General features: G+C 34.5%; 1 protein-coding gene across 1 annotated transcript in view; it reads right to left on the reverse strand.

Moving 5' to 3' along the window:
- LOC125656766 (fibropellin-1-like) overlaps positions 1-14,482 on the reverse strand; it is a 31,435-nt gene extending 16,953 nt beyond the window's left edge. The window contains exons 1-5 of the mRNA XM_056143148.1: positions 14,373-14,482; positions 8,492-8,637; positions 8,277-8,400; positions 7,979-8,154; positions 7,728-7,846 (exon numbers count right to left, since the gene is read on the reverse strand). Of these exons, the coding sequence (XP_055999123.1) occupies positions 7,728-7,846; positions 7,979-8,154; positions 8,277-8,400; positions 8,492-8,637; positions 14,373-14,426 (619 nt within the window). The 5' untranslated portion in view covers positions 14,427-14,482. The remainder of the gene's footprint in view (positions 1-7,727; positions 7,847-7,978; positions 8,155-8,276; positions 8,401-8,491; positions 8,638-14,372) is intronic.
- Positions 14,483-22,394: the final 7,912 nt, after the last annotated feature.

The raw sequence follows: 22,394 nt of genomic DNA on the forward strand, positions 1-22,394 counted from the left end.
TAATAACATAGTGACGTTACGTCACAAATATTGCTTTACTATGACGTCACAATGAACAATACGTTTAACAGTCAGTATGTAATGACGTCTAGATTTGTTTAATTTTAACGTTCCGCTGTTTGTGACGTAACGTCGCTATATTACTAAATATAAAGCTTCGGAAGATTTGAAATGAAAGCGCTAAAGCTTCAGTAAACGTCTTTGTGGATCTTTTTTATATCTTACTTTTCAATATTGTAGAATACTTACTGTGACGTCATAGTACTTTTGTGTATGTATTCTTGCGTTACGTTGCTATCTCAGATAAATACCAAACTCCCCGTCGAGGCTCATTGCCTCACCTACGTATAGACCTCTCGTATGTGACGCAGTACAATATACAGATTTGTATATTGCGAGTCCGCGATTATCACGTGGGCAAATAACTCTAAAGAAGTAGTTCGCTGTTAAAAGTTTGAAGATATTAACATTAAGAGCATTAATATAAGAATATGGATTTTATTTTAAATATAAAATGATCAAAAGATCATTAAAAAGTAGGGATACTCTGTTCAAGTAGTAATGAACTTGATCTTTACCTCCTTGTTTTGAAAGTTGTTTATGTTTGACGTTATGCCGTTTCGTCATTGTACATTGACGTCACACAGCATACGCGGCCTAAGAAATCGCTATCCCATAATGCCTAACTGGAAGAGTTTGGTTTGTGAGCAAACGAAACTCTGGCGGAAGTTTGAGATAAATATGACTGAAGAAGACCGGTTTGTTATGACGTTGATTAAACGAGTCCTTTATGACATCATAATAACGTTAACCGGTAGGGTTTGGTTATTCTCTATAATTCCTACATATTTCTTAAAATATTATGCTGAATTGTAGTTCAATTTGTTCAAATAATTATTTTCTATGAAGTCTTGGATTAAAAAGTTTGATAAAATAGTTCTATTTGGCTTTGCAAGTTATTTGATTTTCAGTCCACATTTTTAAAAACGGGAACACTTTAAATTTACCACCCCCGCATTCCGCAAAAATGTTCACTACACGGGGTGTTCAGCACACAAAGATCTTTAAAGTTCATGATCGCATTGACTCTAAATATATTTTCCCGGATTTTAAAGTTATTTAACACCTTATATATATATATATATATATATATACTTCTGCATATACCTCATCAATTGTAAACAATGTGAACAACAATATGTTGGGGAAACTACAAACATCAGACTTAGGACCAACAACCACCGATCAACCATCAAAACCAACCGCGTGACCGAACCCGTAGGGGAACACTTCAACAAAGAAGGTCACATTTGGCAAGACATGCAAGATGTTGTTATTGATCATAACCCAATATGAACCGATGCAGAGAGAAAGAGCACAGAAAAATCCTGGATGCATCGTTTGAAATCATTCCGTGCAGGTGGAATGAATAATTTGAATGATTTCACGCGCATGAATCCAGGATAAATCCTTAGTTAAAATCAGTTTTCACAGCCTAATCGCCAAAATTCACCCAATAGGATATTTTATTCTGTATGATTAATATGAATACAATTCGTTTCCCTCGTTTCAAGGCTCTGATCTTGAGTTTCTTAATTTAGCCATAACGAGGATTCCCAAAGTTGTGATTATTGTTTGATCTTCAATACGTCCTAATTATGTTAGAACATGATAAGAAATCATTACAATTATGAATTTATATAGCTCTCTATCTCTCCCTTTCATATTCTAGTCTCGACATTGCGGCTTTTATTCTCTTTTTTTTAAAAATAAAGGGGGGGGGGGCTTGATAATAAGAAAAATGTATTGACATTGAAGACTAGTATATCATTAATATATCATCTTGAGACCTCTAAACTATGGTAAAACATTATTCTAAATTAACATAAGTTCGGATTCGCACAGCTCTTTATCTTGCGATATCAGAATTTCTAGAATGCGGCTTTAATTTGTCTGACCTTGAAAAATATATTAGCTTGAAATATAATACAGTATCTTTTTCCTTAGACTTCTCTCCCATTCACCTCTTGGATTGTTGATTTTAATGTGAGATCTGTGTCTTTTGATTGACTTTGTTTGTTGTTTAATCGGTTTCTTCTGGCAATCATTATTTTTCGCTGTTCACCATATCCGAATCATCAATGGTACGGACTACCTAATACTGTTTTGAACTTAATCACTCCATATCATTTTCTTATCACCTCTTCGATTGTTGATTTTAATGCGAGATCTGTGTCTTTTGATTGACATTGCTTGTTGTTTAATCGTGTTCTGGCAATCATATCATTTTTCATTGTCAGGAGTTTACCATATCCGAATCATCAATAGTTCGGACTACCAAATATTGTTTTGAACTTAGCTGGCAGGGGACAGTTTCTTTGGTTTTGAAACATGTGGATAGGGGGTATACACCAAAGTCAGATTATGACAGACTAATGAAAAATCACATTTCCCTTTTATGTCAATGCTTGTATTTCATATTAGTGTAGCTAATAAATTATGACCCTAAATTACATGTCATCTATAAATACTGGTGCTGGTGCACAAAACATGCTCTGAGAAGGTTCCCCTTTTTTGCTTTGATTTTCCCTCATTTGGGCTAATCCGCACCACCCCCACACCATCACAGTACCAAACATGGGGATTTAGACACTGTGCACAATCAAGAACCCTATCTGCCCCTCTCAAAAATCTACCTCTCATATGGGGCCATCCACCTTCCCTCACAGCTACAGACCTTTTGCTAGACCCTACATGTTTTCACCGGAATTTCTTCAGCAACTGACCACGTGTCTTAGTTTCGTATTTGCACCCATCTATATGCTAGGAATCATGGTGACACCTACATGTTGTATATCAACATTTTTATTAAGCACTCAGCTACATTTGACATGCATCCTAAAATTATTGTATGCATTTTTACACATGTAATATCACTTCAAATATGGGGTATTTCCATTTTTTGAAAAATTTGATATCACTTCAAATATGGGGTATTTCCATTTTTTGAAAAAGTTGACCGGGCCTATAATGCGAAACTGTCCCCTGCTACATGTACCTTTAAGAATTCTGACATCTCATGTCATTGACGTCAACTCCCATTTTTGACAAATCTGACTTATTCTGAGTGAAACTACACCAATACATCATATCGACTGCCCTAAATGTGTACGCAGTAAAATTATTTAAAAACCCTACATTTCTGTGTATGATGTTGTCATTTTAGAGTGATGAGAGTGTTCGAGTAAGATCCCTGTGCCTAACAAATAATATTACAAGTAAATTGTATTTATGGTAAAAGTGACCTTATATGTGGTGCTACATGCTGAACATGTAATCATGAGAACCTGTGTAGAAAATGATGGATTAGAGAGAGATAAAAGGACATAACTGCTCTTAAAATCAAGAAAATTTCCCACTTCACTCTCTACTTCTTTACATATTTTATTCTAAATAATTCTAAATGCCTCAGTGAGTAAAATCACGTAAGCGTAAAGTCAAACCGGTTTTAATTTGTTCATGTTAAAATAAATAATTTGAGTTTGGATGTCGGTCGGTTAACACGCCTACGAAATTCATTGTTTGGACGTACGTGGTGGAAAAGGATGAAATTGACATTATGTGAAACTGAACTTGCATTTTGTGAAGGGACAAGAAATACGTTGTATCATATTCGTCAAAATCTTCAATTGAAAATTTCCTAGTCAGTTCGCAACAAAAATATTAAATTACAGATCCCGAAATGATCACTATACACTGCATATATATATACCTATGTAAACGTCGGTATCTCGAACACCGATATGTCGAATATCACAGATGTCTGGAAGTGAGTCTACGGCCCCAGCCAGTTTTACTTTATTCACGATTTTAAAATATCTCGGTATCTCACGGAAATCTGGAATACCTGGCTTATCTCGAAGTAGATTTATTGTCCCCAAGTGCTATAAAGACATGCATTATCTCGAAGTCCAATATTAATAAGTTTCCCGCTCCGTTGACTTCACACCTGAAGTACACAATCATCCCGTTATTCTAATGTTACGGCCTGTTGGACGTTTCTGTTAGGTCTAGTACGGACTTCATGGAGCCATTGCCGATAATCACTCCTTATTAGTCCCAAGCTGTTGATTTGGGAGCTTTATCTATTGATGGAGATTTGGTGTTTGGAGGTGATCATAAAATGCACACTTATATATAAGATAAAACGATAATTCAACAAACAGCTTGCGGACGAGTACTGAAATAGGAATTTAATTTTGTCATAATAAACGTTTACACTTGCTGTTACAAGTCAAAGTAACACTAAACAAATCAAAGTGATATAGAAATCAAGAATTAAACAATACAAGAGTTTATTGTTTAGCATAAATATCAGCACCAAAAGTCAAAATCTTCAGTATGTAAAACTTATACGGTACCAATTTTGATGCACCAGATGCGCATTTCGACAAATAATGTCTCTTCAGTGATGCTCAATCTGATAAGCGATCTACATGTAACGAAAGACCCGGTATATTAAACGGGGGTAGTTGGATTATTTGGCAGTGGTATAAAAAGGAATTCTAAAGTTCATACAATCGAAGCAAAGTTCCAGGCTATAACAGAATTCGAAAAAAAAAAAAAACCCACAGAATCCAAGGCGGCGATATTTCTCGTTTCACGTCTTCGTCATTATTACAGTGATCGGTTTATCATTTATAAAGCGTAACACAAATCCGGGTATCAGAAATTCTGAACCAAACGTGATAACTGATTATCGCTATGGTAAACGACCGAAATTCGTAAAATGTAAGTGTTGCAGTATCAAATAAAGTAATATATATATATATATATATATATATATATATATATATATATATTAAAAGAAATAGAATAAACAGTACACAAAGTTAAAAATTTAACGCAAGCGCTTTCATTTTATAATCCTCAGGCGTTACATTTTAAAATAGTTTTGAAATGGTTTGACGTCATAAAGGCGTCCTAACATTTCACGTACATAACGACGTCATAAACGAATGAAGGGAAAAGGATTTTACGTTAAGCATATTATGACGTCGTAGATAATAACAGTAAACATATTTTACAGTAAGCTATTGAGAGCCGGTTTTAAAGTCTTAATAAAGTGTCTTTCTTTTTCTCGTCGGGAAATAGTATTTTCTGTATACAGTTTATAAAACGGAAATACATTGAATTGTCCGTGGCCACACACATCTATATGTTCACTAACTTTAATTTTTCTGTATTCGGGTGCTGAAATGTGTTGTTTATGAACTCGTATACGAGTTCGCAGAGTAGTTCCAGTTTCACCGATATAATGTTTTCCACAGCCAGCACATGTTATAACATAAATTAAATTTTTGGTGGAGCACGTCATATCTGAATTTACCGTAAATTCCTTGTTGTTAAATTCGAACGAACTTCCTTCCCTTAAGTATGGGCACGTTCCGCATCGCCGATCGTCACATTTGGTAACGGTGAAAATTTTTTTGTTGGACTTTTCCTGAAAATTAGATTTACATAACAGTCTCCTAAGATTTTTCGGTTGTCTCTTGCTGTTGATAAAAGTATATTTCTTCATAATTTTCCCCATTTTTTCATCTGTTTTTAGTAGGTCGTTGAGTTGCCGAACGATAGGTGTAACATTAGAGTTCCTTGGGTTGTATGTTGTAACAAACGGTAAAATGTGTGAATTTGTTGTGGGATTGATTTTGGATTTATTGATAAGATTTTCTCTATTGAGTTCTCTGGCTTTCTTGATTCCGTCGTTTATAAGTTTGATTGGATAATTCTGTTTTTGTAAATAACTATTTAATTCCCCTAAACGTTGTTCTCTGGTAGGTTCTTCGCTAACGATGGTACATATTCTTCTGGCGAGGTTGTAAGGTATGGCACGTTTTGTGTGTCTTGGATGCGAGGACGAAAAGTGTAAATACTGGTGAGTGTCCGTGTGTTTGTAAAAAATATCTGTAATTATTTTATCCTCCTTTTTGATAACAGAAACATCCAGGAATGGTATACAAGATGTACTGTAATCCATTGTGAATTTTAAATTCGTTTAGAATGTTCTTAAATTTATTCAAATCCGTAATGTCTTTGTTCCAAATAATGAAGCAATCATCCAAGTATCTTTTCCAGTTTTGTCTTATATATAGACCGAATTGTTCATCAAATGATTTTTTAACTTTTTGGTATAATAATTCCTCTAAATAGCCGAGTGTAAGTGTGGCATATGTTGGAGCCATTTTGGTTCCCATTGCGGTACCTTTATCTTGAAGATAGTGTTTGTTGTTGAATGTGAAAACATTGTTTTGTAGTACAAGTGCTGTTGCCTCTAAAATAAAGTAAAATACCTTACAACCTCGCCAGAAGAATATGTACCATCGTTAGCGAAGAACCTACCAGAGAACAACGTTTAGGGGAATTAAATAGTTATTTACAAAAACAGAATTATCCAATCAAACTTATAAACGACGGAATCAAGAAAGCCAGAGAACTCAATAGAGAAAATCTTATCAATAAATCCAAAATCAATCCCACAACAAATTCACACATTTTACCGTTTGTTACAACATACAACCCAAGGAACTCTAATGTTACACCTATCGTTCGGCAACTCAACGACCTACTAAAAACAGATGAAAAAATGGGGAAAATTATGAAGAAATATACTTTTATCAACAGCAAGAGACAACCGAAAAATCTTAGGAGACTGTTATGTAAATCTAATTTTCAGGAAAAGTCCAACAAAAAAATTTTCACCGTTACCAAATGTGACGATCGGCGATGCGGAACGTGCCCATACTTAAGGGAAGGAAGTTCGTTCGAATTTAACAACAAGGAATTTACGGTAAATTCAGATATGACGTGCTCCACCAAAAATTTAATTTATGTTATAACATGTGCTGGCTGTGGAAAACATTATATCGGTGAAACTGGAACTACTCTGCGAACTCGTATACGAGTTCATAAACAACACATTTCAGCACCCGAATACAGAAAAATTAAAGTTAGTGAACATATAGATGTGTGTGGCCACGGACAATTCAATGTATTTCCGTTTTATAAACTGTATACAGAAAATACTATTTCCCGACGAGAAAAAGAAAGACACTTTATTAAGACTTTAAAACCGGCTCTCAATAGCTTACTGTAAAATATGTTTACTGTTATTATCTACGACGTCATAATATGCTTAACGTAAAATCCTTTTCCCTTCATTCGTTTATGACGTCGTTATGTACGTGAAATGTTAGGACGCCTTTATGACGTCAAACCATTTCAAAACTATTTTAAAATGTAACGCCTGAGGATTATAAAATGAAAGCGCTTGCGTTAAATTTTTAACTTTGTGTACTGTTTATTCTATTTCTTTTAATATTTTATACCGGACACTGTGATTTTTTTTAAAAACACAATTTGGATATATATATATATATATATATATATATATATATATGCAAATGCAACCGTATTTAAAAAATTTCAAACTTCAAACTATACCGAGGTAAATTTTACCGCTTTTAAAAGGTGTGCTTATTTACCTGTCAAATAAAACATGCAACATAAAACATTACACAGTATTTGTGTCAAAATAATTAACTTTGATTTCTCGAACCCTCGGATATCTCGAAGTTTTTCTTCTGTCCTAACAAGTTCGAGATATCGAAGTTTACGTGGTATATGCAAATGATTTCTAGATCACCCCATACCTTATTCCAACTCACCCATTTTACAGTAGGTATGCCCGTTGACTACACACTTCCTTGGATTACCAGGACAGTGAGCGGTACAGTCTGATCCATAGTAGCCCTCAGAACAGTACGCTTTGTAAGTTAACTGTAATCTAAATGTAGCAATTTTATCAATCATTTGTTAAGAGACTTAAAGAAACTAATATGGAAAAATTTATATCAACATTGGATACGTTTAAACTGAAAAGTTGATATTGTATTATGTGATTATGAAAACTCATTACGAGAAAGCATTGTGATCCGAAAAATAACTGGTTGTTAATTTCTTCTGTCTCCAGTTTTGGGACAAAATGTTGTTCCCAATTTTAAGACTGTAATCAGAAAACTCGGTCTGGTAGATGAGTGGTGTAGAGGGTCCCATATCATTCACGTTCACTGATATCTTGTCAAGGTATTTTGCCTAATTAGAAATGATAGAAAAAAGATAAAGGTAAAATGTATTTGACATGAATTAAAAGTGAAAATGCTATTTAATTATTTAATCGTGTTATAAATATCTTTAATATCAAAACAATGTTTCACCCAGTTGTCCACTTCCAAAAACTGTGGATTTGTGGTATTGCCAACTTTGGAACCATATGTGACAGTCTGTTGACGCATGTCCAACGTGGTGGTAAAACTAGTGATACAGGTATGAGTTTTGTCTCTGTGATAAAAGTTGAATAAGAACACCATGCTTACTATAAAGTTATTGTTTGTAAGGTAACCACAGCAATGGATTCAGAATAAACACTTACTTGAGACACACGGTGAGGACAGGCTTACATAACTTGGTACAGTGAGTGTCTGTTACACCCTGACAACACCCACCGCCATGGAGTTTATTTCCTGTACTTTTCACTAGGTCTACGTGTATGAAGAAAGTAATCTTCCCAAGTGCAACCTTACAATGAAATGAAATAAAGAAGTTTTCTTTCATTGTTTGAATTACTGTATGCATGTATTATTTTGTAAACACCCTTTGAACTGATATTGATTAGTAATATTTGACAACATGAGGTCAGTTCGGACTCATTTCTTTCTATTTTATTCTATTTCAGTATGAAATCATTATTAAACTTTCCCGGTTTTTTTTTTTTCAGCATAAACAAAAGTATATAGACGTTCGTATTTATGAGGCTGTACGACATGGGATACATTATTTCATCTGGAAAAAATTTAAAACCCCTGCTGGACTAGATCCAGCAATTTACAGTTCAGTAGTCCACGTGCTAACCTACTAAGCTACTCAGCTAGGCGATGATTGTTTAAATGAATAGGCAAATATTACTGATATTCATATTTCCATCCATGTTTGAACTTAGCCATTATGACGATGTAGAGTACCTCCTTAAATCGTTGTTTACAAACAATCGGCACTCGGCAATTTCAAGTAACAGTTACGTGTTCAGTTCAGACTTTCAGTGATCTTATTGTAGAACTTATACGGTATCAATTTTGATGCACCAGATGCGCATTTCGACAAATAATGTCTCTTCAGTGATGCTCAACCGAAATGTTTGAAATCCGAAATAACAGTAAACTTGTAGGCCATAAGAGCTATTTTAGGGGGAAATTGAGTGCCAAAAAATGGAGTTAAATTCATCTAAGGATAAGAGCTATGCACGAGGGAGATAATCCTTAATTTTGAAATAAATTTCTAAACTTTATCACAGCAATTAAATATACATCCGTATTTTCAAGCTAATAACGAAGTACTTAGCTACTGGGCTGTAAAGCTGTATATTTTGTTACAACAGTACCGTGTCAGAAGTTTAAGAGAAATATAGATATCAAACACCTCTTAGTAACTCGTTGTTTTACGCTCTCGCAGTCTTAAAGTCAGGCTGTTGCGTTTGATTTACATGCCTCATGTTGGGATTCCTCTGACCCGCGTGGGGCTATTTAAGGTGGGTCCTCAGTCCTGGATTTTTGGGGTTTAGGTAGTATTTTTTTTGTTTGGAATCAGTAGATTAACATTCAGAGTAATGAGAAAAGGCAAATTAGTTAAGGATTTCCATATTCATTTTCATTACAGACACTACTGAAGTAATGTACCCCTATGTAGATTTTTATGAAATTCATTGGAAACAGTTATCTGTTGTTATTTTAAAATAAAAACAAAAGAAAAAATTTAAATTACATTTATTTATCAGGAAACATGTCAATAACTAAAACACATGTCATTTTCAATATGTTCATCAAGTTTTAGTATAATAAGTGCAAAATTATTGAATTAGCCTTATTCTCCAAAATGTTAAAAAAAAACAAAACAAATATGGACACAATTTCCTTATAGCATGGTTTACATATCATTTTTTCTGTTTATATTAGTAGATGTACATCTGTTATAGTTATTTATGAAAAAAATCCATACCTGTCCTTAATAATTTCAAATCTATAGCTTCCAGAGTATGTATACCCCCATAAAAAACCTAAGTCTGGCACCATACAACTGAGCTATTGAAAACCACTCATGGATTAAAATTTTATGTAATTTCATGAAAAGACACAGATAATAATTCTTTATCACCTTGGTAAAATGTTTGTGAAAAATATAGGAAATCTATTGCATAATGGACTTGATAAATAATTTAATGAAAACAGAGTTATTGTCCTTGGATTCAATATTTTGAAACACATCATTGACTATTCAAATATAACTAAGACTTTAGAAATATTTTTATGGCTAACAAGATTTTTTACAATAACTATTGGAAAAGACTCCAACAAAATTTATGTTCCAGTCATTAAATTATTGACTTTGCAAAATCTTATGACGTCACAGGAGTGTGGAACTACGTTAAACAATATTCAATCAATCAATCACGTACTATTTTTTCTATTTCCGTACATCCGTGACTTGTCCGTGTTTTGTAAATGGCTATTTATAGACGGCTAACAAACAATGTATAATCTATGTGTACCTGCTACTATCTTCTCAATGTTTTCTTTTATATGAAAATGTTTTCAAGCATGTAACTAAGGAGAGTTAATAACTGTGAAAAGTAATTAATCTGCTGTAAAGTAATTATGTACAAAAATAAAAGACGGACATCGGATCGTACAGCTTTAAAGCTGATTTGAATTGATAAATATACGAGATGCTGGAAAATCACTTTGGTGTGAAACATATGTTAGATAAATCCCGGTAAAGATAAACGGGATATGTAAAAAGAAGTATGGCGGACAGGATTAAATGAAATATAGCTCATGAGGATTCATGTCAGTGTAAGTATTGACTGTTAATGCTGCGATATGGTACATTATATCCACTGCTTGTTCACTCTTATACAATAATACGTAGTAGATCTCAAGAGGTCAAAAGCTGTCTGACGTGTTTTATACCGATTGTTAAGCCGTTCTTGGCATACTGATTTTGACTGCGGATAACTCCGTTTACCTGATCAGGATATGGGGCTCACGGCGGATGTGACCGATCAACAGGGGATGCTTACTCCTCCTAGGCACCTGATCCCACCTCTGGTGTGTCCAGGGGTCCGTGTTTGCCCAACTATCTATTTTGTATTGCTTGTAGGAGTTATGAGATTGATCACTGTTCGTTATCTTCACCTTGCATACTGATTCTTAGGCCGTTCTTGGCACACTGATTATGATTACGGATTATCCCGTTTACCTGATCAATATGTAATGCTCACGGCGGATGTGACCAGTCCTCAGGGGGTGTTAATTCCTCCTAGGCACTTGATCCCACCTCTGGCATATCCAGGGGTCTGAGTTCGCCCAACTCTCTATTTTATATATCCTTATAGGGGTTACGAAATTGATTACAATGACACGATGATATCAGGGATATCTGAGTAAATCGTTTTCGAATTCACAACACCAATCCAAGATTTTAGCGGAGTTTGTACAAATGAGACGGGAAGTGTGGAAATATATTTCTATAGACTGCAAGTTTGTTCATATGTATCATTGGACTGTTTACTAATATTAAAACTGAAATTCCATTTAAATGAAATTTATTCTTTTAATACCATCGACAATTTTCATTCAAATGAAAGGATTCCTGTTCAATGCCATTTGAATTATGGTTCGTGTTTGACCATGCTTTCCCTTAAATGTTAACGACATTAAATTCTGTGGCGGAAAAATGTCATTTCTCTAACAAAAACATTTGTATCTAACTATCTCTTATTTTAGCACGACCCGATGAAACATATCAGGTCTTGGTTTTCTGTTTGATTTAGCAAATGTTTAAAAAAAATCATATTTCATTCTTGCATATTTACACCCTAAAGCAAATATACTGGTATTATATTAGATTACATAGTGACCAATTTAATATATTATACACCCCCCCCCTCTCTCTCTCTTTCTTCTATATTTTTGATAAAGCAACTCTTATATTGTTTGCAGTTTCGTAATCGCAATTATTTTAGTGATGATTGAAGCTTTTATGTCGTATGACAAATATTATTACCATATACGTAAGCTTATAAAGTGTATATAAATATAATATCTGTAGTTCATCCTTTCACATACTAAGATGTACTGAGTGATGGATGAAGTTAAACAGTACACAAATATATTTCAGTTTGCAAGGAAGTAGGTAAGTTGACTTCCCCTAAACTACATCTACACAAAGAATTAGTTGAAGCAGAGAATATAATGGAATATACCCAGAAGAAAACCTTAAATATGTATGTATTTAACATCTTTACATAACATATAATCTGACAACATCTGCACTGTTACAGTTTTGGGCACAAAGATATCAGCTGTCACACACGGATTTATTGATACGAGTTATTCGATTTCCCTTTTTGCTTACTAGATTTTTTTTATCAGTGTCACAAATCAGTCTTTATCAGATTTTACTTATGCATTGGAATTTCATTACATTTACTGAATCCTTTAGTCATTCATACCATAAACTTGAAGTACAACATTTAATATATTTCAGACTTTTATTGAAAGTTGTTATTCTAGCATCAACAATGGAAGGAAAAATATCCGTACATACATGAAAGGTGAAGATAACGAACAGTGATCAATCTCATAACTCCTACAAGCAATACAAAATAGATAGTCGGGCAAACACGAACCCCTGGACACACCAGAGGTGGGATCAGGTGCCTAGGAGGAGTAAGTATGTGAACATAAGTGTGACTCAGCACTTTTCTTGACACCATTCAACAGACATTTGTATCATATACCTACAGTGTAAACTTTCTAACGCTTTTATTATTCATAAGAAAGTTAGTTGAGATATATAAACACCATACACAGGTGATAATGGAATAATGCTATATAAATATAATTATAATAAACATATATACTCAAGGAAAGCATTGTGTACTTTGTTATAATTGATTAGGACAAAATACATGTGGCATTGGTGTTCTTTCTATTCTTGTAAAAATCATATCATTGCTTTAATGTATATGAAAAATACTCAAATAGTTCGAAACAATCTTTTCAACCGTCTATTTAGACTTATTCAAATATACAATATATGAATCTTTTATTTTAACTCTAAGGCAGTAAGAAATGTCTTTAAAGCTGACTCTAGATATTTTTCCTGCTATACACAAGTTAAAAGCTAAATCTTGCAGATTTAGTTTATATAATGATTTCACTTGGACAACAATTGGGTAATATTATTTCACTCAACAGTTATGTGATTTAGCTAAGGAAAGGAACCGATAAATTGTCTGAACTTGTGTCCGATCTCTTTGGTTGTATACCAATAAAACATGTTCAAACCAAAATCTGTAGAAACATAAACTTGTTTCCAATATCTCCAAGATTAATGTCGCCACCCTTCGTAGTCGTGTATTACTGTTGGGGTTTTTTTTTTTGGGGGGGGTGTTGTTGTTTGGTTTATTGTTGACGTAGTTACATAATAACATGTATAATATTGGGTCATATGGGGACCGAGAAAATCAAGAAGTGAAAGGGGATATTTTATCACTATTACAAAGGATTAAATTTTGACTGTCCCACCTGGGTATCAAATCTGATCTATAACATGAAAATTAATGACATCAATGACATCAATATCAGAGTAATTCTACACTTGATATTTTTCAGTACGTATAGCTTGGATAAAACATATGAGCATTATACCAGGAAGTTACTAAATATTCGCTTCACTAAATGACATCAATCATAAATCTATAAAATGGATAAGATTTCCAATGATAACTAAAATATATGAGATAAACTATAATATCCAATGGTGAATTTCTGGTTGATATCATTGCGCTAACAGGGGTTATTAAACGGTCTAGTGGTATTGAAACCAATGAGAAATATTAGAATTAAGGCACCCCCGTGAAGGCAAAAATAAAGTCCCTGTCATGCATAAACACGCTACCAAGAAGCATGAGGTTAACAAAGGTCTATATTACGTTGAGAACCTTACTTTGTTTAACGTATACAATTTGCAAGCTTAATAATTCTTATTCCAAGATTCTAAGACGGCGATCTGAAATCCATCCAATTGATGAATATATAAAATGTAGAAATATTATCAGGCAAAATAATTCATCCCCTTTCTATCATTACCTTTGCAACTTCTCAACCTTCTTTATCGGTTTTTCTAGTATGTTGTATGTCAACATGTATTGAAGTAAATTTTTAGAAGAAAGATGGATTATCTGATTGGCCTACCTGGACAGTGAATATCCATAGCAACAACAACAGTAAATATTTTGGTTCCTCCATTATTTTGCCACATTGATACTAGCAGATGTTTTAATGTCAACTATTGCTATCAAAGTGAATGATAAATCATATGTTTATTTTGATAACGCCTTAGACCAACACAGTATCAATATAATCAGCAAATATAGGGGCACATAACCACTAGTATACTGTCTAATGTATAACTATACAGAGCTCACGGCGGGTGTGACTGGTCGACGGGCTATGCTTGCTCATCCTGGGCACATGGTCCCGCCTCTTGTGTATCTTAGTTTTATGTTCCTTGAAGGATTGATCGATGTGCAGAAGTGCATGTGTACTGTAGTCCAACATAGACCAACATAGTCCAATATAGACTACAAACATGCTGTAATTAAAGTACAATCAGTGTTATAACTATTAATTACTACTCTTTCACATGATAAATGAGGATGGAAGCATTTATGGATACCTAGTACAGTAAGAAGGTAATCTGACAAAATATCGAATTACACATTTGGTCTACAAAAGGTATCTATTAGGAAATAAATGACGATTTAAACAATTACACATAATATTTAGGGGCATATATCACTGGTTACCTGTTACATATTGGTAGAAATATAAAATCCTGTTAAATACTGTCAAGGTTTTACATGGATTAGCTCCAGCATACATCCAGGAACTGGTTCAAGACTACCTCCTCAGCGAACACTGTGGATCCGTTATCCCTTCTAAACCCACACACTCGTACTGAACGGTATGAAGAAACACGATTCGATGTGTCCCCAGCAATCAATTTTATGCAGCTGCCTCCCTCTGAATCTTCGATTTGAAAGTTCATTAGATGTTTTTGAAAATAAACTTAAACCGTATATTCTAAGAATTGAATTTATTTGTAGTACTGTAACAATGTAAACAGTTGTTTTTACAGGTTCCTATGAAAGGTGAGGATAACGAACAGTTATCAATCTCATAAGTCATAGAAGCAAAACAAAATCGATACTTGGGAACACACGGACCCCTAGACACACTAGAGGTGAGATTAAGTGCCTAGGAGGAATAAGCATCCCCTGTCGACCGGTCACACACCCCGTGAGCCCCTATGTCTTGATCAGGTATGTGGAGTTATCCGTGGTCAAAATCAGTGTGCCAAGAACAGTCTACCAATCGGTTTGAAACACCCCAGAGAGCATTTGACCCAATGATATGTTGTATTGGCAAACTAGATCGATATAAAGGGTATTGATTTTGCGAAATGCTGACTTTAAACGAAACTGTTGAAACTCCCGCACCATCAACATGTGTGTCAGTAGCTTGCCTCGATTTAAAAACTGACCATATGCAGAACAAGATCTTGCGCATCGAATCAGTTGAGAGATATAATCACCATATGCAGTTGATAATGGAATATAGCTATAGTGTATATAAATCTGGGAAGTTGACGATCGAAAAGCTGACATCATTCCGTTTCTCATAAAGTTGAGTTGGTAATATACCTTTAATATCTACCTTCAATAAAATATCTAAGTATGAAGCAAACGTGGATGACTCTGTGGTGTCTTTTATTTCGAGCTCACAGGGATATATCAAATCAACATATGAATGAAAGTTATTATTGTTAATGGATAAAATGTTGTCAATATATCTAAATGTCATATTGAAGGTCGCAGCAAGAGATTTTTTCTTCTCTCGCAGAAGTTTCTGAATAAATTATGCTTCATATGAATATAAAAACAGATCAGCTAGCAAAGAAACACGATTCGTGTCTATGGGAATTCCTATAGACTTTTGGATTGATTGATTGATTGTATTTTGTTTAACGTCTCACTCGAGAATTTTTCACTCATATAGAGACGTCACAAAGACCGACGAAGGGTTTCAAATTTAGGCCTATGTTCGACGCTTACGGTTATTAAGCAGTGAGGGTTCTTTAGCGTGCCACACCTACTGTGACACGGGACGTCCATTTTTAAGGTCATCTCCGAGGACCCGTGACATTCATACCTGATGCCGAGCGTTTGGCGATGGAACTGTCACTACCTTTTTTAACGACTTAGATCTGTTGCAGCCGTGATTCGAACCCCGGCCTTCCCCATGCGGGGTGAACGCTCTACCCTCTACTCCATCGCGGCGGTGAACAGACTGTTGGAAGATCTGATTCTGATATCCAAAAATGGCATTGTTACTTTTGTTTGCGTGAATGTCATTTCCCTCTTTTGTCCACCCAGGAGAAGCCTCTGAATTAAAACGAGAATTAGGTACAATGCATGCTGCAGAGTCTGAGCGAATATGGGCGAAATCACTAAGGAACGTATTGGTATCAGAGTAAAATAGTATTTCATGTACTAGTGGTTTCCCTAAACTAATGTCGAGATGAGCTTCATATGGTGCAATATTATCTTGCGTATCAAATCAGTTGAGAGATATAAAGACCATATTTTGTAAGAATTGAAAGATTGATCATTATTCGTTATCTTGACTTGTTCCTGCAGGTGATAGTGAAAATTTAAGATAAGGGAAAGTGACCCACCTCATAACTCCTATAAGGAATTGAAAAATAAAGAGTTGGGAAAACATGGACCCCTGGAATATTGCTACACAGATATTGAAAGTTGACGATGGAGATGCTTAAGTCATCTCATTTGTCATAAAGTTGAGTTGTTAATTTGCCATTACAATCTATCTTAATGAAATATCTAAGTACGAAGGAAATGTGGAATGCTCTGTGGTGTATTTTATTTCGAGTTCACTAGTATACGAGTATGAAATCAATGTATGAATGAAAATTAGTATTTAAATTGATAAATCGTCGTCGATATATCTAAATGTTGAGTTGAAAGCCACATTAGCAAGAAATGTTTTCTTCTCATAGAGAAACTTTTGCATAAAGTCTACCTTGTAAGAGTATCAAAACAGGTCAGGTAACAATGAAGCACGATTCGTGACCATAGGAATTCCAAAACTGCTGGAAGACCTGACTTCATGAAAACTGTCATTGAGGAACTCCAGAATCTTTTTGATATCAACTTCAGAGTACTTGTGCGTACAATAATTTTTGGATGACTAATAACAAAATATAAATATGTCTTTGTTCCATCTTTATAGGAAAAGGAAGATATTAATCTGTCGGAATATTTTTGAGACAGAAACTCAAAAGTGGAACGAAGTATTTCATGCATGATTACATAAACATTGAATCCCTTCTTACGGATCACATGCGTTTGTTCTGTCTTGTCATACCTGATGTGTACATTTCACGAAAATATAAGAGTATATGGAGGTCATGATTACATTTGTGATTCAAATGAAGAGATAAAAACGTGTCACGTGGTTGTTATCTTTATTAGAAACATATGCGTAAAGATTGAATAAGAATCGATAAACCACAAATTCTTCCATACTACATTGTATAACTGAATAAACATCCCCCATGATTTATATTCAAATGTAAAAAAAAAAGAGCGTGGGATTTGCTTATGTAAAACTTTTCGGAAAATTGCTGGAATGATGGTATTTCCATGGGGATAGCATTCAAGTCAACCCTGATACTGATATTTCCCTTAAAGGACACATCTCATGTTTTCAAAGTATACAATATTACATGCATTTTGTCTTCTTTATGCTTATAGTAATTAATTCTAATAGTTCGTTCGCCGAAATTTTGCGATATTTAACCACAATACAGACTTAAATCTAAGCCCCGATTTCAAAAAGTCAAGTTAATTAGGTAGGTAGTCACGTGGTACAGTGACGTCACATGCGCCCTTCGGATTGTGAAAGTACTGCGAGATATTATTAAAAACTCAACTTTTAGGGGCCTAATTAATTTACCATGGGCAACATTTAAATCGATGTTGATAAATTGTCCGAGTTTTATATGTGTTCGCCAGCAGTGCACACATATAACGATGTAAATACCCAAATATAGCGAGTAAAGCGTGTATGAAATCGGCAAAATTGTGAGTAAATAATGTTTATATGGGCCGCTGTCTACAAACTGTTTGGGGATGTTATTCCTTTATACATCTGTAATTGGCGCTGTTTTTCTAAAATAAACGGTGCAATCATTATTTATTTTTGGATTAGACAAATTATGATACGTTAAATTGTTGACAACTAGGCCCTATGCCAAGCTATTGTCACGCGTGCATTTCGGAAAGAAAGAAAAAGACAACACACACACAAATCAATAAAAATATTCAAATTTAAAGTGTTAATAACATTATTTTATTTTGATAAAGCAATCTTATTACTATTTTTGAATTGTGATCTGCACGTCATTAGGAAGTACGAAGTGGGAGCACGGCGTCAATAGCCTACTGACGCACTCAAGATGCTACGAGTTCAATAAAGAAATAATTTTATAATTCAATTTAAAGTTAGGAAATACAATATTCTATTATTTGTATAATTAAAAGTTCAATTATTTTGTATCTTTATTTTTTGTTGTTGTAAATCTACCAGTTGGTAGAAGTTACATTGTATCGTCGATATATGTTGTTACAAGGTGAAGGTCAGTTGATCCGAGTGTGTATTGAATTTGAAGAGCAAAACAGAATGTATGTGATAGGCCTACCAGTGCTTATAGCTTCGATATATCCATTTTCTCGCAGTTTATCAGGGTCTCTGTCCGAGCGGTTTTTGAAAAGGTGATTGGGTGTGTTTTTTAAGGTAAAGTTCTTGCTCCAACAAAAAAATTATCCACGTCTTTTTTCTCGTACCTTCCTTCGAAAAATTGAAAAATACTCAGTCTAAATCCTTTCTATCAACAACTAGTACACCCGAGCACGGCACAAAACATCTTAATGCATTATTATTTACAAGCCGTTAACGTGACAATTGGTTTTTTTTTGTCGATTAAATCTAATCTGTTTATGAAATGGCTAATAGATGTTTTCAAACCCGAGGGCGCATATGACGTCTCATGAAATGGCGCGTAAACTAGCGAAAGAAAATATGCATATCGCAAGATTTGAATTTCATCGCTTTCAAACTCGAAAACTACGCAAAATATTTCATTTAAAACACATTTAAAGTAGTTTTAGGCATACAAAGAGTTAATTTTGCTGAAAAAATGAAAAAGTTTAGAAACATGCGTTGTGTCCTTTAATTCATGACAGGAAGTTAGTTTTAGTCATTCTTACACTGTACAATTCTTCCTTCGTATATCCTTTGTGGTTCCGTTAAAATTCAGTGATATATGTTATCATGAGCTTGCAAGGTATTTGTACCTTGTAGGCTGATTTCTTCAATGCACAAAATCAAACTTATATTGCAGATTAACAATCGTGCAAGAATGTCAACTTTGTATGCAAGGTGAAGATAACGAACAGTGATCAATCTCATAACTCCTACAAGCAATACAAAATAGATAGCTGGGCAAACACGGACTCCTGGACACACCAGAGGTGGGATCAGGTGCCCAGGAGGAGCAAGCATCCCCTGCTGACCGGTCACACCCACCGTGAGCCCCATATCCTGATCAGGTAAACAGAGTTATCCGCAGTTGAAATCAGTGTGCCAAGAACGGCTTAACAATCGGTATGAAACACGTCAGACAGCATTTGATCCAATGCGAGGTTGTATTGACGAACTAGATCGTTATAACGACCATAGAATTTGCGAAATGCTGACTTCAATCGAGACTGTTGAAATCCCTGTACCATCAACTTGTTTGTCAGTAGCTTACCTCGATTTAAAAACTGACTATACCCAGAACAAGCTCTTGCATATCGAATCAGTTGAGATATATAAACACCATATGCAGGTGATAATGGAATATTGCTACACAAATATGGGAAGTTGACGATGGAGAAGCTGAAATCATCCCGTTTGTCATACAGTTGAGTTGTCAGTTTGCCGTTAATGTCTACTTTCAATAAAATATCTAAGTATGAAGCAGAAGTGGACGACTCTGTGGTGTCCTTTATTTACATTTCTTCATTTATCCGGAGTCAATACCTGTTATTGAATGTACATGTTTTCATCCATGAATGCATTATTTCAATTTAATGCGATTTTTATGTATTCGTCAGCATTTGGAATTTATTTTTAAAGATAATTTACTTCAATCTTATGTATCGGTTTACCAGGCTACACTCACAAAGTTCCATGTTTTCATTTGTTTTGATACATCGTCTTTGATCAATGAAGGGATCATTTTGATGTTACTGTATGTGGCTGTGAAATGAAAATGGGATTAATGGAATTGTTTGGAAATCTAAAATATACGTTAAAGGTGGTACTACGTTTGCACCAACAATTGAACACCATCTCAATGTTTAATGAATTTCAAATAAACTTTTTTCTATAGATAAGTATGATGGAGAACAAACATATCACGACTTTAAGATACTGAGTAGATTATCAAGTACTTTATTTCTGGTTTAGAGAATGGTATCCCATAGTAATCCGAAATATTGCTACAGACATAAAAAAAACCTTCATTTCCTTTATCATGTATGGGAGGATTTAGCATGACCCATTGGCTTATTCTTAGATGTCCACACAAATAACGAAAATGTATGCTTTGTTGATATTATTTTACATTTTGTTCATATTAGATAAGTTCAATGATTCTCGCTGTTAGTTTATTTCCAATTGTAAGTTTCACAAATCTAATCACAAGTTTGAAGTTTGACACACTTTCATCCACATTTTGTTTTCAGAAAATTCTGCCAAAACATGCTTGTATAGAGACATTCTGCCATACATAGAGTAAAACGATTGGGATCTAGCAACAAGACTGCCCCTTTTACCATTGCGTCTAAAAATGTATACTAAAGCAAGGAATTTTATTACAAACACTGTAATTACACTACCTTTAGAATGGGTTCACTTTATATCCAGTGATTAAATGTTGTATTTGTTAAAAAAAGAAAGATTGAAAAGAAATCCTAGATCCGCACTAATGGTGTATTGCTATTAGTTTTCGGTAGATGCCGTCCCTTCCACCGCATATGACTTGTACGTCACCATGCTTACCAGAGTTCATTCCATTGTGGACAGTGGCGTACAAAGAGAGGTAACTGCGGGTTCAGGTTTGATACGATTGACGCTATCATGCCGTGTATACATGTACATATATTACAGACAACTCATTAAATGGAATGTGGTCCATATGGCAGGTGCTTGTAGTACATTCTGTAGCTTATGAAAACCGACACGCGTAACAGAAATGATTCATGAAAATATGTTCATCATAATGATACTACCGGAAACCGATTTCTGGTCAGTCTTAATGTTGACAAGTTTTCAATGCACTTTTTTATTGTATTTTTGCAGAAACCATGACAAGATATGCTTGTTATGCTGTTCTTTTTACAGTGTTGTTTCAAACTACGTAAATACACAAAGTTATTCTCTCTGAAAGAGCATGGACCGTGTAAGGAGTTTTTCTGTTTAACACTTTTTCATATCGACATAACATATAAAATTAAATCTAACATTCTATGAACTATGAAAATACTGCCATTGAATGTTGACAATTATAATTGGTGATCAAAATACCACCATGATGGTAACATTCAAATGTTTGCGTTATGATCATTGTCAAGAAACGATGCAGTCTGAGTAAAATAAAGAAAATAAAACACTCCATTTTTGAAACACCATACTCCGATAAATCCTTGATTTATCTATCAAACATCTCACTTTGTTACGTTAAACAAATCTCGTTCGATTACCAAATCTCTCACTTTGGTCCATTAGACAAATCTTGTTCTCTCTTTGAACAATTCTTGCTTATCACCTTTCTACGTTAAACAAAACTTGATCTGCCCAACAAACCTGTAACTAAATGCTCCGTATAACAGGCCTTTCTTTCTCCATCAAACATCCTACTTTATTCTTGAGAAAAGAAAGAGGCTTGATATTAGGCAGACGAGGAACAATTTAACTAAGACGGAATTACATGTAGCGCTGAAAAATAAAGAGATAAAATTATTTCGACGCGGAAAACTATCTAATCAACGTCAGTTAGGATCTCGTCTCGTTATAAGCGACAGG

This window comes from Ostrea edulis, chromosome 7, assembly GCF_947568905.1.
Source record: "Ostrea edulis chromosome 7, xbOstEdul1.1, whole genome shotgun sequence".
Classification (NCBI taxonomy): domain Eukaryota; kingdom Metazoa; phylum Mollusca; class Bivalvia; order Ostreida; family Ostreidae; genus Ostrea; species Ostrea edulis.